Genomic DNA, 17,787 nt, shown 5'->3' on the forward strand with positions numbered 1-17,787 from the left:
AAGACACCCCTTTTATAGTGGAGAGACAAATCCAACCGTTATCCACTTACTCAGCCCGCGACCTGTGGTACTACCGCTCCAGACAAGCGGTACTACCGCGGGGGTCCATGGTACTACCGCTGCAATAGCAGGAGCTAGTCTAGGCCAGAGCCGCCAAGGCTGAGAGCGGTACTGCCGCTGACGCGGTACTACCGCTCCTCCTTGCGGTACTACCGCAAGGCCAGAATGGACTAGCCTGAGAAGGGCACGGATGAATAAAAATACATCCGTGCCTACTTCCGCTGAAAATCGAACAGTGCAAAAATCCAACACGGTACTACCGCGCCTGGCATGCGGTACTACCGCACAGGGATCGGATGTAAAAAATTACATCCGCCCCTACTTCTGCTCATATTGCTGAGCCAGACCAGGCCTCACGGTACTACCGCACACATGGGGCGGTACTGCCGCATAGGGCACGGATGTAAAAAAATACATCCGCCCCTACAGCCGCACGAGAGGCTGAGCCTGGTCAGAGGCCACGGTACTACAACTCCTTAGGAGCGGTACTACCATGTGCGCCTACGGTACTACCGCAAGGGCTTGCGGTACTACCGCAGGGGCCTGCGGTACTACCGCTCCAAGGAGCAGTACTACCGCATGCCTCAAAATGGAAACACTAGGAATCCTTCTTTTTGCATAAATAGAAAGATAACGGAGGATGCTCCAAAGCGCAAAGGGAAAGGCGGAGCAAAGGGAGTAAACGTGTACGTGATGATTCCACCCAAACCTTTCCAACGCGGACCCCCTCTTAATAGTACGGCTATCCTACGACTCAAATCCACCAAAAGAGACGTAGAACACCGCCGTCTTGAATAGTCTTCGAGGGGTACCAAACCATCTTGTGCCTAGCGATGAAGCGACTGAAATACTCAAGGCACACGATTAGTCCGCAAAAGCATTGTCATCAATCACCAAAACACCTTAGGGATAAAAATGCCCATACACCTGGGCAGCGTCAGCCCTGGTGGGCGCGGCCAGCCATCAACGGGCGCTGACAGGCGCAGTTGTAGTGGCCAGGGGCGCGCAGTGCAGGTAGGGGCTCATGGCGAGGAGTTCGGGCGACAACGAGCGACTGGGGCGTCCAGGCCAGCAAGCAGTAGAGAGCAGTAGCGGCAGGAGCAAAGAGCAGTAGAGCAGCGGTAGGGCTGCGGCCGCAGCGGTAAAACGAATGGCAGCGACGAGCTTCAGCAACAATGGAGGCGGTGGCTACGAGCATGGAAACAAGCGGGGAAGAGGAAGTGTTGGGGAACGTTGCATGGAAAACAAAAAAAAATCTACGCACACGCAAGATCTATCAAGGAGATGCATAGCAACGAGAGGGGATAGCGTGTCTACGTACTCTCCTAGACCGTAAGCGGAAGCATTTAGTAATGCGGTTGATGTAGTCGAACTTCTTCGCGCTCCAGCCGATCAAGTGCCGAACGTACGACACCTCCGTGTTCAGCACACGTTCATCTCGGTGACATCCTCCGTCTTCTTGATCCAGCAAGACAGCAAGGAAGTAGATGAGTTCTGGCAGCACAATGGCGTGGTGATGGCGAAGTTATCTCCATGGGGCTTCACCCTAAGCACTACGAAAAAATGACTGAGGGTGTAAACGGTGGAGGGGGGCGCCGCACACGGCTAAGACAATGTTGTGGTTGTGCTAGGCGCCCCCCTCCCACATATATATAGGTGCGGGTGGAGGGAGCAGCCAGGAGGGGCCCCCAAGTAGGCCGAATCCTACTTGGCATCCTCCCCAAAGTGGCGCCCCTTCCTTATTTTGAGTGCGGGAGGAAGGAAGGAGGAGGTGCCCCTGTTGGGGAACGCGGTAATTTAATTTTTTTTCCTACGATCACGCAAGATCTATCTAGGTGATGCATAGCAACGAGAGGGGAGAGTGTGTCCACGTACCCTCGTAGACCGAAAGCGGAAGCGTTTTAATAATGTGGTTGATGTAGTTGAACTTCTTTGCGATCCAACCGATCAAGTACCGAACGCGCAGCACCTCCGCGTTTAGCACACGTTCAGCTCGATGACGTCCCTCGTGCTCTTGATCCAGATGAGCATGAGGGTGAGTTCCATCAGCACGACGGCGTGGTGACGGTGATGATTGTGCTATCGGTGCAGGGCTTCGCCTAAGCACTACGATGGTATGATCGAGGTGTGTAACTGTGGAGGGGGGCACCACACACGGCTAAAAGATCAATTTGTGTGTCTATGGGGTGCCCTTGGCCACGTATATAAAGGAGGGGAGAGAAGAGGTGGCCGGCCCAAGGGGGCACGCTAGGTGTGGGGAATCCTACTAGGACTCCCCAGTCCAAGTAGGATTCCCCTCCTCTTTCCTATTCCTAGTAGGAGAAGGAGGGAAGGAGGAGGAGGAGAGAAGGAAGGGGGGGCGGCCCTCCCTTGTCCAATTCGGATTGGGCAAGGGGGGCGCGCGCCACCTCCTGGCCGGCCCTCTCCCTTCTCCACTAAGGCCCATGAGGCCCAATAACTTCCCGGAGGGGGTTCCGGTAACCCCCGGTACTCCAAAACTTATCCGAAACGACCCGAATCATTCCGGTGTCCGAATATAGCCTTCCAATATATGAATCTTTATGTATCGACCATTTCAAGACTCCTCATCATGTCTGTGATGTCATCCGGGACTCCGAACAAACTTCAGTCGTCAAAACACATAACACATAATACAAATCGTCATCGAACGTTAAGCGTGCGGACCCTACGGGTTCGAGAACTATGTAGACATGACCAAGACACATCTCCGGTCAATAACCAATAGCGGAACCTGGATGCTCATATTGGCTCCTACATATTCTACGAAGATCTTTATCGGTCAAACTGCATAACAACATACGTTGTTCCCTTTGTCATCGGTATGTTACTTGCCTGAGATTCAGTCGTCGGTATCATCATACCTAGTTCAATATCGTTACCGACAAGTCTATTTAATCGTTCTGTAATACTTCATCCTGCAACTAACTCATTAGTTACAATGCTTGCAAGGCTTATAGTGATGAGTATTACCGAGAGGGCCCAGAGATACCTCTCCGAAACACGGAGTGACAAATCCTAATCTCGATCTATGCCAACCCAACAAACACCTTCGGAGACACCTGTAGAGCACCTTTATAATAACCTATTTACGTTGTGACGTTTGGTAGCACACAAAGTGTTCCTCAGGTATTCGGGAGTTGCATAATCTCATAGTCTGAGGGACGTGTATAAGTCATGAAGAAAGTAGTAGCAATGAAACTGTAACGATCATAATGCTAAGCTAACGGATGGGTCATGTCCATCACATAATTCTCCTAATGATGTGACCCCGTCTCAAATGACAACACATGTCTATGGTTAGGAAACATAACCATCTTTGATTAACGAGCTAGTCAAGTAGAGGCATACTAGGGACAATATGTTTTGTCTATGTATTCACACATGTACCAAGTTTCCGGTTAATACAATTCTAGCATGAATAATAAACATTTATCATGAAATAAGGAAATAAATAATAACTTTATTATTGCCTCTAGGGCATATTTCCTTCAGCCCCCCTTTCTTTTCCCTTCCGAGGAGGGAAAGGCAGGAGGGGCCACGCCTCCCCTTTTCCTTCCCCTAGGGCTGTCCAACCAAGGGAGGTGTGCGCCAGGCCCCTGGTGGGTTGGTCTGTCCCCTCCTTTGGCCCATAAGGCCCATATACTTGCCGGGGGTGCCCGGAACCCCTTCTGGTGATCCGATGAGTACCCGGTGCACTCTGAAACTATTTTCGGTGTCCGAATACCATCGTCCTATATATCAATCTTTACATCCCGATCATTTCGAGACTCCTTGTCATGTCTGTGATCTTATCCAGTACTTCGAATAACATTCGGTCACCAAATCATATAACTCATATAACACTATATCGTTAACGAACGTTAAGCGTGCGGACCCTACAGGTTCGAGAACTATGAGGCATGATCGAGACACCTCTCTGGTCAATAACCAATAGCGGAACCTGGATGCCCATATTGGCTCCTACATATTCTACGAAGATCTTTATCGGTCGAACCATTATGACAACATACGTAATTCCCTTTGTCCATCCATATGTTACTTGCCCTAGATTCGATCGTCGGTATCTTCATACCTAGTTCAATCTCGTTATCGGCAAGTCTCTTTACTCGTTCTGTAATACATCACCTCGTAACTATCTCCTTAGTCATTTGCTTGCAAGCTTATGATGTGTATTACCGAGAGGGCCCAGAGATACCTCTCCGATACTCGGAGTGACAAATCCCAATCTCGATCTATGCCAACTCAAGAAACACCTTCGAAGATACCTGTAGAGCATCTGTATTATCACCCAGTTATGTTGTGACGTTTGATAGCACACAAGGTATTCCTCTGATATTCGGGAGTTACATAATCTCATAGTCGAAGATGTATTTGACATGGAAGAAAGCAATAGCAATAAACTGAACGGTCATAATGCTAAGCTAATGGATGGGTCTTGTCCATCACATCATTCTCCTATTGATGTGACCCCGTTATCAAATGACAACACATGTCCATAGTTAGGAAACTTTAACCATCTTTGATCAACGAGCTAGTCTAGTAGAGGCTTACTAGGTACACGATATTTGTTTATGTATTCACACATGTATTTTAGTTTCCGATCAATACAATTCTAGCACGAATAATAAACCTTTATCATGAATAAGGAAATATACAATAACAACTTTATTATTGCCTCTAGGGCATATTTCCTTCAAGACTTGCTAGTAGTGATGCTCCTGCTTGCAACTTCACGATGAATGGGCATGAGTACACAAAGGGGTCAGATGGTATTTACCCCTCTTGGTGTACATTAGTGAAGAGCACCAAGAAGCCCAAAACCAAAAAGCATATTGAATTTGCAAAGGTGCAAGAGGCTGCCCAAAAATATATAGAAAGAGCCTTCAGGGTTTTGCAAACTAGATTTGCCATTGCTCGTGATGCTGTTCGTTTTTGGGACAAAAGAACCTTGAGCAACATCATGACATGTTGTGTCATTATTCACAACCTAATTATAAAAGATGAGAGGGACTTAACTTGGAGTTCTTCTACAATGTCGGTAGCCGTGTGAAGCCAGTTAGAGACCGTGATCGTATACAAGCATTTCTTCAGACATACCGACAGGTTGAAGACGCAGACACCCACCATCAGCTCCATGAGGATATCATTGAGCACCAGCGGCAGATGCATGGCCAAAGGCATTGAGCACCATTTGTTGCCTACATTCATTTCATTTAATTGATGTGTGATATGTATCATTGTTGCATTCAGAACAATTGTTATAATGAATTATTAGTTTTATTTGATGACTTGAATAATCACTGTAATTTGGATTCATAATATCCACATTTTATGTTATTTGAGATATGTGTTAAATTCTGAAATATGTGTTAAATTCTAAAAACCACGCGTTTTGCAGGCTCGCGCAGGCTGCGGCCGAACAGAACCCGCACCCGCAAAACGCGTTTTCCGCGAACTGTAAACACGAGGAGTAACTAGTTAATGAGCGCTCCTTCAGGAGCCTCACAACGGTCAGCACCACTTGGTGCGCTCTCAGCCACCCGCCACGTGTCACGCTCTGGGCGCTCCCCCCAGATTTTATTTTTTTATTTTTCCGCACGCGTTTTCGGCTTTTTAAATGATTTTTTTTCTTTTTTTTATGTTTCATTTTCCACCGGTCTTCCTTAACATTTAGGCCAAATTTTATTTTAAATTCTTTTGCGCGAAAAAACGCATTTTTTCTTTGAGAGAGCCACGGTTTTTGCTTTAGCGACAGTCACGGTCGTACCTCTCGAAAACGGAAAAAACACGTTTCTATTTTTTTTCCTTACGCGAGAGTCATGGTTTTGCTTTCGCGAGAGGCACGGTTGTGCTTTCGCGAGAGTCACGGTCGTGCCTCTCAGAAACGGAAAAAATGCATTTTCTATTTTTTTTCATTCCGCCAGAGTCACGATTTTGCTTCCGCGAGAGGCACGGTTGTGCTTTCGCAAGAGTCACGACCGTGCTTCTTGAAAACGAAAAAACATGTTTTCTGTCTTTCTCTTTCCACTGGAGTCACGGTTTTGCTTCTGCGAGAGGCACGGTTGTGCTTTCGCGAGAGTCACGGCCGTGCCTCTCGGAAATGAGAAAAAAACGCGTTTTCTCTTTTTTCCGTGAGAGGCACGGTTTTGCTTCCACGAGAGGCACGGTCGTGATTTCGTGAGAGGCACGGGCGTGCCTTTTTCAGAAAGGAAAAAAACCCATGCTCCCGGTTCGGTTTTTTCATGAAAAAAGTTTGTCAAAACCTATCAACATGGGATCTAGTTTTGAAGATCTCGACGCAAGGAATCCAACGGTGAAAACGGTTCGAGATTTGGATGCACAATTTAAGAGATAAAACGTTCTGAATAAACGGATCTACAAAAAAGGGAAAACACCCTGGTTGCGACAAGTGATGCGTACAGCACGCCACTTGTCGCAACCTGGGAAGGTGGGAGTGATCTTTGCAATGAGTACTCAATTAGTGATTTCGGTAAACAAGCGATACGGGTCGGCGATTTAATGGGTGTGCTAGAGTTGCTCTAAGAGCAATTCTAGCAGACCCCGCAAAACGCCCCGACCGCAAAATAACCGCCAAAATGCGGGTCCACACGGAAAATCCTGCCAGAATAGACCTTGTATACGCGTCCGGCCCGCAAATTTTTTTGCGAGGCGCGGCAAAAGATCTCCCCCAACCTCTAGTTTCACGGGGCGGGAGCACGACCCAAGCTTGGCCCCTATCCGTAGCGATATTTGGCGGGAGGGACATCTCTGTGCGGCCGTTCCCGCTCCTCCCACCCTCCACCACCATTGCCCCCGCCACCTCTCACTCCGGTTGATCTTCCCCGGTAGTCCTTCGCCGCCTTGGATGACACCTTGCTGTCCTCCGTCACCGTCGAGGTCGCGCACGCTCAATCCCCTCCGGGCGGATCTCGTCGCGGGCCATGTTGGCCCCGCCGTCGCCTAAGGCAACACCGCGCATGCTCGCAAGTAGCAGGGCAACGTGGTCGTGCAGGGCGGGAATCCGGCTGCCCCCACCGGGAAGGCCCGCGCTCTGGGCGCCAACGCCGTTGCGCGATCCCGGACGGCGGTGGAGAAGGTCGCCAAGGTCTCGGGCGTAAAGCGGAGGAAGATTCCGGCTACAAAGAGGCCGGCTACTTCATCCACTCCCTCCGCCCTGGAAAGAGGTTCCCCGACGATCCCGCTCAACGGTGCTGCTCCCACCGCAGCCGATGTGTTCGACGAAATGGCCACAAGGTATGCCTCTTCAATCATGGAAATTTTCTTTTGCTTTGGCTATATCTCGTGACCTGTTGTCGTTCACTATAGCGGTGGTTCAAACAATGCAACTGCCGAGTTCGTGAACTTGTTGGACACCAAAGCCGTTGACATCGATGAGGCCCCGTTCACCGCATTTGAATACAATGAAACGGAGGGTGGCGTGGATGATCATGGGGTGAAGAAGAATTGAAGGAGATCGATGAGTGGCATATGAGCAATCGCAAGCAAGAAGTGGAAAAAGCCAGAGATCGAAGAACTACATGATCTTGGAAGATCAAATCTTGATCAAGGCATGGAGTGCGTTATCTCTTGATGCATGCATGGGTACTTCTCAAAACCGCCAAGAGGTATTGACAAAGGATCGAAGATCAATACTTCCGCATGATGGCAAGGTTTCCCAATAGGACTCCACACACCTTTCGGTCGCTTCAAGGGCGTTGGGACATGATCCCATTTGCAGTCGTTGGGCAGCTTGCTTGGAGCAAGTACGCAATGCACCTCCAAGTGGAATCATGGAGTCCGACTATGTGAGTTCATTTTACCTTTGTTCAAGTTGTGCACATCATATTGCATCATATGAAAATGATTGCATCATATGAAATGTTTGCATCGTTCTAATTGTGTAGGACAAAATTGCCCAACAAAGATACAAAGACATGGAAGCTTCGGAGGGCAGATTCTTCAAACTAGAGGATTGTTGGGACTTGCTCAAGAATTGCGAGAAGTGGAAGTTGATTGAGAAAGAATTCCCACCGATGAGAGGTTCACTTACAAATATGGATGAAGATGAGGATGATGATGACCCAAGGAACTTGAACAAGCCCGATGGCGACAAGAAGACTAAGGAGAAAATGAAGAGAGAGCACGAAGCGTCGAGCTTGAGGGAGAAGATTGATGCCATGGTGCAATCAAATGAGATGATGTTATTGAAGTCGTTGGAGATCAAGAAAGAGTTGGCCGAGAAGAAGGCACGAGAGAAGCAAGAGAAATGGCAATTGCTCAAGGAAGAGGGGCTGCGCAAAGTGGCCATTGAGGAGAGAAGAGTACGTGTCGCTGAGAATAAAGCTACGTCCATGTTGCTCGCCGAAGAGAACAAGATCATGACAATGAACCGCAGTGACATGGACGACCTCACCAAAGAATGGCATGATATGGCAAGAAGAGAAATCTTGAAGAGGAGAATGGTTGCGTCAGCCAGTGCGTGTTACAGTGCCGGAGCTGGATTCGGTGCGGGGTTTGGACCAATGTTGCCGATGCGTTCAATGCATCAGCCAATGATTTCGGTGCGGGAGTTGGAACAAGCGTCGGAGGTGGATTTGGTGGTTCCGATGATCTCCATGGACTCGATGACGCGGAGTGAAGATCGACCAAGATGATGTCGGACGTGGTCGTCACTTTTGCAAGTCCTTTTGCGTTTGTCCTACCAAAACTATGTTTTTTTTACGCGCGAACTATGTTTTAGCGTTTGAATTTGAACTCATTTGTCGGAATCACTATCAAATTCGCTTAAAGGGATTTTCGGTTTACGGGTCGACGCGGCGCTGCCCGAGTAGACCCCACGCAACCGACTCGTAAAAAACATATTCACCAAACTGAATATGTTTTTTTACGGGTTCGTTTTGCGGGGTCCGAGCCTGACCTCGCCTGCGCCAGCCTGCACACATATTTTTTCACGAACTGCAAAATGTTTATGCGAGTTCGGATTTTGCAGGGTCTGCTAGAGATGACGGGTCCAACAGTAGGAAATCTGTAGTGCCGTCCAGTAGATTCGAGTGGCCAGTGACTCCGGTAGTCCCGTCCGTCCGTCCCCACGCGGAGGCGACGCGACCGAGCGAAATTTCGGGCCCGTCGGGCGTCGGCGTCGTCAATGCGAGAAATAGCCCCGAAAACCACATGGCGACGCGGCCGAAATTTCCACGGCCTGACAAATCCAAAACCCCTCGAACGGCCCGGAGGAGGCTCCACCTAGCCGCTGACCCCTCCTCTCGTCAACTCCTCCCAATCCCCTCGGCGCACCGAGCCTCGGTTCCCGACGACCGGCCGGCGAGATGGCGGAGGCGGTTGCCGGCTGGCTGGTGTGCCCGGTCATACGGATCGTCGTCGACAAGGCCAAGTCCTGCGCCGCCGACCGGATCAGGTGGCTCAACGGCGGCGTCCCGGATGCGCTCCAGCAGCTGGACGGGGCGCTCACGCAGCTCCGCGCCGTGGCGAGCGCCGTCGAGCGGAGCCGCGGCGCGAGGGGCGGCGGCGGCGACCTCGACCGGTGGCTGCTGCAGCTCAAGGACGCCGTCTACGAGGCCGACGAGGTCGTCGACGAGTTCGAATACCGGACGCTCGGCCCCCCGCGCTCCCCCCTTGTCAAGATCGGCAAGCAGCTCGTCGGCACCGACGAGTCGCTAAACAGGCTCAACGGCGTCATCAAGAAGCTGGACGGCATCAACGACAGCTCCGGGCGGCTGATGCAGGCGGCAGGCCTCCAGCCGTCGTGGTCCGGCGAGTTGAGCGGCCACCCACCCACCCCGGTCGGCCCGGCCACAGGCTCGCTGCTGGAGGACAGCGAGGTGTTTGGGCGCGGCGCGGAGCGGCAGGACATGGTCTCTTGGCTGATCACCGCCAGTCCGCCTGACCGCGCAGATCCGCGCGCCGCCGCCATCCCCGTCGCCGCGATCATAGGGCTCGGCGGGATGGGGAAGACCACGCTGGCGCGCGTCCTGCTCCACGACGATTTGGTGAAGGCGAGATTCAATTTGGTGATGTGGGTGTGTCCTGCTGCCGCTTACCACAAGGTCGGGCTCGTGAAGCAAATCCTGCAGTCTGCTGGGGTAGAAGTTCCTGACAGCATGAACAACTTTGATTGTCTCCAGAGGCAGCTCGAGGATGCTGTGTCATCCAAGAGGTTCCTGCTGGTTCTCGACAATGTCTGGAACAAAGAGGGCATGGACGAGGATAACTGGAGCGAGGTGTTGGCTCCTCTTAGATGTGGCCAACCCGGCAGCAAGATCATGGTGACCACCCGGAAAAGGATTGTAGCAAACTTGCTGAAGGCGAGCAAGCTGGTTCGGTTGGACGGACTGGCGTTCGCCGATGTTTGGTCGCTGTTCACGAGGATTGCTTTCAGCAATGACAGTGCTGACAAGCATCCAGCCTTGCAGGCAATTGGAGAGCAGCTTGTTCAGAAGCTCAAGGGGTTGCCATTGGCTGCCAAGGTTGTCGGCGGGATGCTCAAGGCTTCCCGGAGTATCAGTCACTGGAAGAGGATCTCAGAGATGGAAAGCTATGCCAATGTAACCTCAACGCTAGAGCTGTGCTACCGGAACCTGCAGGAGCACCTGCAGCCGTGCTTTGCAATCTGCAGCATATTTCCGAAGAACTGGCGGTTCAAGCGTGACAAGTTGGTTAAGATTTGGATGGCCCTTGATTTCATCCGGCCAGCTGATGGGGAGAAACTGGAGGATGCAGGGAAGGAGTACTTTGATCAACTTGTGCAGGGTTCCTTCTTCCACGAGCGCAAGGAGGGCCATCAGAATTACTATTACATTCATGACCTGATGCATGACCTGGCAGAGAGTGTCTCGCGAGTTGACTGTGCAAGAGTTGAGAGTGCTGAGGAGAAGCAGATACCTCGTACAGTTCGGCACTTATCTGTTACTGCTGATGCTGTCACACAGCTCAAAGGCCGGTGCGAGCTCAAAAGATTGCGCACGCTCATAATTCTAAAACATTCCTCGTCTTCTCTCAGTCAGTTGCCAGATGATATCCTAAAAGAATTGAAGGGTGTCCGTGTGCTTGGTTTGGATGGCTGCGATATGGTTGATCTGTCAGACAGAATTGGTCAACTGATGCACCTGAGGTACCTTGCTCTTTGCAAGACAATTACAAGGCTTCCACAGTCAGTGACAAAGCTGTTCCTTCTTCAGACACTAAGTATCCCTAAGAGGTGCCGCCTCGAGCAGTTTCCGAAAGATATGCGGAACTTGAAATATTTGCGCCATTTGGATATGGACAGGGCAAGTACGTCGAAAGTTGTGGGGATTGGGGAAATGATTCATCTCCAGGGATCAATTGAGTTCCATGTTAAAAAGGAAAAGGGTCATATGTTAGAAGATTTGTATGATATGAATGGTCTCTGCAGAAAGCTCCATATCAAGAACCTTGATGTTGTATCCAGTAAACAAGAGGCCAGCAAAGCTGGCCTAGGAAAGAAACAGGGTATTAAGGTGCTAGAACTAGAATGGAATTCCACTGGTAAGAGTGACCCTTCTGTCGATGCTCAAGTGTTAGAAGGCCTTGAACCGCACCCGCATGTTGAAGAGGTCCGTATCAGAAGATATCATGGTAATACTTCACCCGGTTGGTTGGACATGAGCTTGAAGTTGAAAGAGGGAAAGACACTGTGCCTACTTAAATCTTTATATTTGACCAACTGTAGGAAGTGGGAGGTCCTGCCTCCTCTTGGGGAACTTCCCTGCCTGAAGGTTTTGCATTTGAAAGAGATGTGCTCACTGAGAAAGATTGGCAATGAATTCTATGGAACCAAGTTGATTGCATTTCCATGTCTGTCAGAACTTGAATTTGATGATATGCCACAATGGGTTGAGTGGACCAAAGAAGAGAGCGTGACCAATGTTTTTCCCAAGCTCCGTAAGCTGAGTCTTTTGAACTGTCCCAAATTGGTTAAAGTGCCTCCTTTCTCTCAGTCCATAAGGAAGGTCACTATCCGAAACACAGGGTTTGCTTCACACATGAAGCTATCCTTCTCATCATCATCGAGAGCTTGCAGTGTTGCACTAGAGACATGTTGTACCACCATCCTTACAATAGGCTTGCTGCACCGGCAACAGGTGGAAGCAGTTGCAGTTTTGACTCTGCGGCGCTGCCAAGGTGTAAATTTTGAGGACCTTCAGGCGCTTGCCTCACTCAAGAAGCTGCATATATCCCATCTAGACATAACAGATGAGCAGCTGGGTACTTGTTTGCGAGGTTTACGGTCTCTGGCCTCTCTGGAGATAGACAACTGCAGCAACATAACATCTCTTCCACATGTGGAGAGTTCGAGCGGATTAACGACGTTGCACATTCGACAGTGCTCCAAGTTGTCCTCTCTGCATTCCTTGCCGAGTTTTGCAGCACTGGAAAGCATGTCGATCGACAATTGCTCCAAGCTCACCTTAGAGTCTTTCCCTGCCGACTTCAGCAGCCTCAGTTCTCTGAGAAAATTGAACATAATGTGCTGCACGGGGCTGGAGTCGCTGCCAAGCGGTTTCCCATCTTCACTGCAAGTTCTTGATCTGATTGGGGGCAAGCCAGCGCTGTTGAACCAGCTGCAGCTCAAGGACGGGCCAGAATGGGATAAAATAGCTCATATCCCGATTAAACGGATCCATTGACCAGAGGCTCGTTGTGTTGGTGCGTCCGATGCCGTTATCATTCCAGTTCGTCGCCGTTCGATGCCGGATCTAACGCGATGTGTGCATTTCAGATTCCATAGTCAATGTCTGCCATTTGTGCGTGAAATTCTACTGTACTCCCTCCGTAAAGAAATATAAGAGCATTTAGATCACTATTTAGTTATCTAAACGCTCTTACATTTCTTTATAGAGGGAGTAGTATGCAAGATGAGAGATACCTGATGGATCTGTATCCCTTCTGTATGTATGTAATGTGTGTGAAATTCTAGTATACTCGTACGTTCTGTATGTAATTAATGTGCCCTTTGGCTGAAGTACATTTTCATTACACTTTCTGTTTTTAGCCGGGTGCATTTCACCGGCATGTGCATGTCAGAACAACCACTTATTTTTGTTGCTTCGAATTGTCTCCCCTTTACATTGATTGCAGTAAATAACAAAAGGTTGATCAGATTTCAGTCCACAACGCATGCAGCACATGTAACTTATCATCAGGATTTTTTATTTTTTGCTCTAGTCTGAAACATGTTTAAGCACACAACACCTACGTCAGGATACATTGGATCAAGTGCTACCTAGTTCCTCCTTTTCATTGTCTACAATTTGAAATTTTAAACTACAGTTTTCTATCACAGCATGCTACAGAAGCCAAATTCAAAATATAACTAGGAATAATTATGGCTGGTAAAACCAATGTTGATATTTTCATTCAGCATATCGTTTTCCATATGATCAAAGTTTCAAAAAGGTTGAGTGCATCGTCAGACGTCCACTTTTCTGAACGGAGGGAGCACCATAAGGTACCATTTCAAACATTCGTGTCTTATATTTTTCTTCTCAATAAAGGACAATATACACTCGGTCTGTAAAATCAAGAACTAGTCAAGACATCGAGGATGCACAGGGACAAATTATTAAATAAAAGAGAAAACAAATAACATGACACGCAAGGGCACGCTACACGCATCAACATTAACCATCATCCTTGGCAACACATGCACTACAAAAAGAGGTAGTCGAAAAGTCGAAGACAACGCCTTCAGGAAAGCGCCGCCTTCGCCATCCAGAAGGCCATATAATGGGTGTTCACCACAGACCGCAAATCCCAATATGGCATAATCACATAGTAACTCAAGAGTTAGCTAACTAACAGGTACCCCATTCTTAGATAGGTAGTATGAAAATTATCCTCGCTGCTACTAGCACCACCTTCCAATGGTGGATAAGAGAACCAAGCTACAACAACTATATATACATTGTGTGCAGCGTACCGCTACTCCACTTGAAGCATGGTAATAATGCTCATGGACAAAATATTAAAGACCATACAGGGAAAACGCCTTGCTTGCGGTCATACTTGCCTTCTGCAACATATGAATCTGTGATTACATGGCGACAATGAGCTCGTCCGGGGTTTCTCCATCTGTGCTTAGAGGTGGCAGCATCATGTCGTCCCCGGCCGAGAAATGATACTTCTCCCCAATGGCTCTAAGCAGCTGATAAACCTCAAACATGGTGGGTCTCTCCTTCGCCGTGGTGACTGTGCAAGAACACGCAACTTTCAGGAACTGCATCAGCTCACTGTCATTGTCCTTCCCTATCAATGACTTGTCGATTGAGTCTTGGAGAATGGCATTGTTGGATAGGTAGGTGATCCACTCTACTAGATTCCCCCTGAAGTTATCTGGAGCTGTGGAAACCTGGGTAGGCCTCTCACCGGTGATAAGCTCAAGCAGAACCACTCCGAAGCCGTAGACGTCACCCTTCGGCGTGGCCACCAGCGTGCTCCCATACTCTGGTGCCACATAACCAATATCTCCAAACTCTCCGTTCACAAAGGTGCTGAGATGGGTGTCTAGGGGGTTCATAAGCCTAGCAAGCCCAAAATCCGAAATCTTTGGTTCGTAGTCGTCATCCAAGAGGATGCATTTGGAGCTTATATTGCGGTGAAGGATTCGAGGATTGCAAGTGTGGTGAAGATACGCAAGACCTTTCGCTGCACCAATACCAATTCTTAACCTCAGAGGCCAATCCATCTTGCAATCTTTCCCCTCTTCGTGTAACTGATCATAGAGTGAACCTTTGGGTGTGTACTTGTACACCAACAACTTCTCCCTCTTAGCAATGCAAAATCCAAGAAGAGGAACCAAGTTGCGATTCCTTACTTGGCCAAGTGTCTTCATTTCTGAAGTGAACTGTGTTTCAGAATGTTGTGAATCTTGTAGCCTTTTGACAGCAAGAAAAGAACCATCAGGTAGCACTGCCCTGTACATAGTTCCTGTCCTTCCAGTAGCTATGATGTTTTCCTTGCTGAACTGTTTGGTGGCCTTCATAAGATCACTTAGTTTCATCTTTGAAACTGGATTCTCGAACATAGACACCTGGATAATTGACAAAACCATGACAAAAGTAAGTTATTGTTTTGGACATTGCCTTTCGACCCAAAATAAAAGAAAAGGAAACAGCAAAGTAGTTTACCTTGATTGTTTTTGTTCCTTTGATACTCTTTGCCCACTTATTTTCATCCTCATCCTTTTTTGCTTTCTTGGCTGGTAATTTCCGCAGACAAACGAACACAACTATTGCAACAATTATGATCACAACTACGACGCCAACAATGGCTCCAATTATTGCCGCGTTGTTCTTGCTCTTTGCTGAAGCCTGACATTCATCTAATGGAGCCCCACATAGCCCTTGATTACCGGCAAAATTCGGTGGCCCAAACTTTTGTGCTAATGAAAATGGAATAGGCCCTGATAGTTGGTTCTCTGCAACGTTGAATGTAGCTAATCGACTAAGAAGTTGAAACTGTGCTGGAATTTGGCCACTAAACTGGTTATGTTGGAGATTGAGGAGGTTCAGGTATGTCATATTTGATATATTTTGTGGGATGGCGCCAGAAAAAGCATTGTAGGAGAGGTCCAATGATGTCAAGTATGGTATTTCCCGGGAGATCTCTTGAGGGATTGATCCTGAAAAGTTGTTGTTTGACAGATCCAGCGCTGTCATACTGCTACAATTCTGAAGACCACGAGGAAATGAACCCTGGAGACCAAGGTTGCCTAGGCGCAAAGAAAGAACTCGGTTCTCATCTGGGTGCCAACACTCCACGCCGGTAAATCGGCATATGTAGCCATCAGTGTTGTTCCCAAAATTCCATGAGGATTTGAGTACACCGTTGGGGTCATTCACTGACTGCTGAACAGATTTCAAGCATTCGATGTCAGCTTGAGATGCGAAACAAGGGAAGACCAGCAACAGTAGAAGAATAACCCTCAGAGGAGCATAATGATTTGCCATCGAGCACTTGCGCCTAACGTCACCTCTCGTTCGTGACAACTTCTAGATTCAAGCTTCACCTGTACGTAAACAGAATCAAATTTATAAAATTAGAGAAACACATACCAGTTGGTGATAACAACCATATATTCTAAAACGAAAATATTGATTTGATTGCAATACTGAAAAGCATAACACAAGGACAACATCAGTGGGGAACTGATCCCCACTACAGCCATAGCAAATAACATATGATGCGAAGGTTCTGCTAAGATTAGCACCAAAGAATAAGTGCAATTGGTTTGGTGATTAATCACCACCCCTACCAATAACAGTAAAAACTTGCAACCGGAGGCAGTTCCTGACTGCTGAACCATCAATCGAGACCACAATTATAATTTATAGGAACAGCCAACGAGGTTTTTCTTATTAAATATCTCGATTTCTCGCAACAGAAGCGAACGGCTCGAACTGCCAAAAGGCGCACTTTCCAGAAAGAAGAAAATCTAAGGGCCAGCAAAGAAAAATCTCCAAAAGGAATGGCGCCGCACCATCCATATGTCGCATATGTGTATGCTATTTTCCTCCCTGATTTCCCTCCCAGGGGCTGGCCCTCTTGGATTTTTTTAACTAAAAATGAAGACCACTGGACGGACAAACCCCTTGCTGCTGCTGCTGCTGCCCCAGCAACAAACCCGCACCAATCAGGCCAAGAAACAAGCGATTTCTTCCTCGCCGCACATGGGCATGGCAACTCTGCGAACCGCTACTGTACCCCCCAAGAACCCGCATCCACGGCGGCACCAACCAACCCAGAGCTCGAGCACTCCCAAGATCATTCGCGCCACAGCAAAGCATGGAAGAACATGTACAAAATCTGAGAGAAGAGGCGAGGTCGAATCGATTACCTGAAGCTCGCCGTCCTCGCATAGGTGGGAACCGGGAGGACCCAGGGAGGAGGAGGAGGAGGGGAGAAGAGTCTGTGAGTGGGGGGAGAGGAGGGAGGACCGGAGGTGAGGTGAGAGGAGAGGAGAGCAGCCGCCCGTCAAAGAAAGGAAAAGAAAGTGGAGGCGAGAGAATTTTTCTAAGCGGGTGGGGTCCCAGCCGGGGGGCGGGTGGGCCCGGCGACGGCGAGAGGGGCGCGCAGTATGGAGACTGGGGGACGCGGAGATCCACGGACTTTGCCGGTCAACTGCCCCAGTCAACCCGTCTGCTCTCTCTCTCTTGATGATGGGTGGCCGGCCGGACGAATGGCTACGGCGCCACCGTGTCACTGAGGTCGGAATGGAGGAGGTGGGTGACGGCCTGACGGGTCTCGGGTCCCCTCCTCTTTCTCCGTCGTGACCACGGAAGATATTGCAGGAACTGGCCAAGGGCGTTCACCCTTCAGGTTTTCGGGTTACCGCGGCCATGATCGTGACTGCTAAAATTCGGAGTATGTTGCACGCTCGTAAAGGTTAGACGAAAAAGTCTTCCGCCCCCATTTTCTTTTTTACATATATAGAGCAACAACCAAGCATTACAACCATCGTTACAACAGAAAACAAACGTTATGAACGCCGGTAAAGTTTCGACCTGGAGTTAGTTTGCGCTGTAAAGCTAGCAAATATTTATCCATTTTGACACCAAATTGGTGCAAATAATGTTGTATCTAGAATAAGAAAACTCGGGGGTTTAACTAAACCCTCAGAGGCGATAGGCGATAGGCGACTCCCCCGCTCCGGCCACCCCCACGCGCCGC

At 48.9% G+C, this 17,787-nt stretch overlaps 2 protein-coding genes across 3 annotated transcripts; one reads left to right on the forward strand and one right to left on the reverse strand.

The window, feature by feature from the left end:
* The first annotated feature begins 9,250 nt into the window (after positions 1–9,250).
* Positions 9,251–13,184, forward strand: LOC119343939 (putative disease resistance protein RGA4). Of its 2 annotated transcripts, XM_037614647.1 has the most exons (2): positions 9,251–12,735; positions 13,042–13,184. In XM_037614647.1, exons 1-2 carry the CDS (start codon positions 9,408–9,410, stop codon positions 13,062–13,064), a joined length of 3,351 nt encoding a protein of 1,116 aa, XP_037470544.1. In that variant the 5' UTR covers positions 9,251–9,407; the 3' UTR covers positions 13,065–13,184. The 2 variants fall into 2 exon arrangements, with proteins under 2 accessions (XP_037470544.1, XP_037470547.1); XM_037614650.1 differs by having other exon boundaries at positions 9,252–13,184.
* A 523-nt stretch (positions 13,185–13,707) lies between these two features.
* Positions 13,708–17,110, reverse strand: LOC119343962 (probably inactive leucine-rich repeat receptor-like protein kinase At5g48380). The gene is made up of 3 exons (XM_037614653.1): positions 16,955–17,110; positions 15,246–16,126; positions 13,708–15,148 (listed from the first exon to the last, which is right to left on the reverse strand). The coding sequence occupies exons 2-3, from the start codon at positions 16,065–16,067 to the stop codon at positions 14,153–14,155; spliced, it is 1,818 nt and encodes a 605-aa protein (XP_037470550.1). The 5' UTR covers positions 16,068–16,126; positions 16,955–17,110; the 3' UTR covers positions 13,708–14,152.
* Between the last annotated feature and the right edge of the window lie 677 nt (positions 17,111–17,787).

Source organism: Triticum dicoccoides, chromosome 1B, assembly GCF_002162155.2.
Source record: "Triticum dicoccoides isolate Atlit2015 ecotype Zavitan chromosome 1B, WEW_v2.0, whole genome shotgun sequence".
NCBI lineage: Eukaryota > Viridiplantae > Streptophyta > Magnoliopsida > Poales > Poaceae > Triticum > Triticum dicoccoides.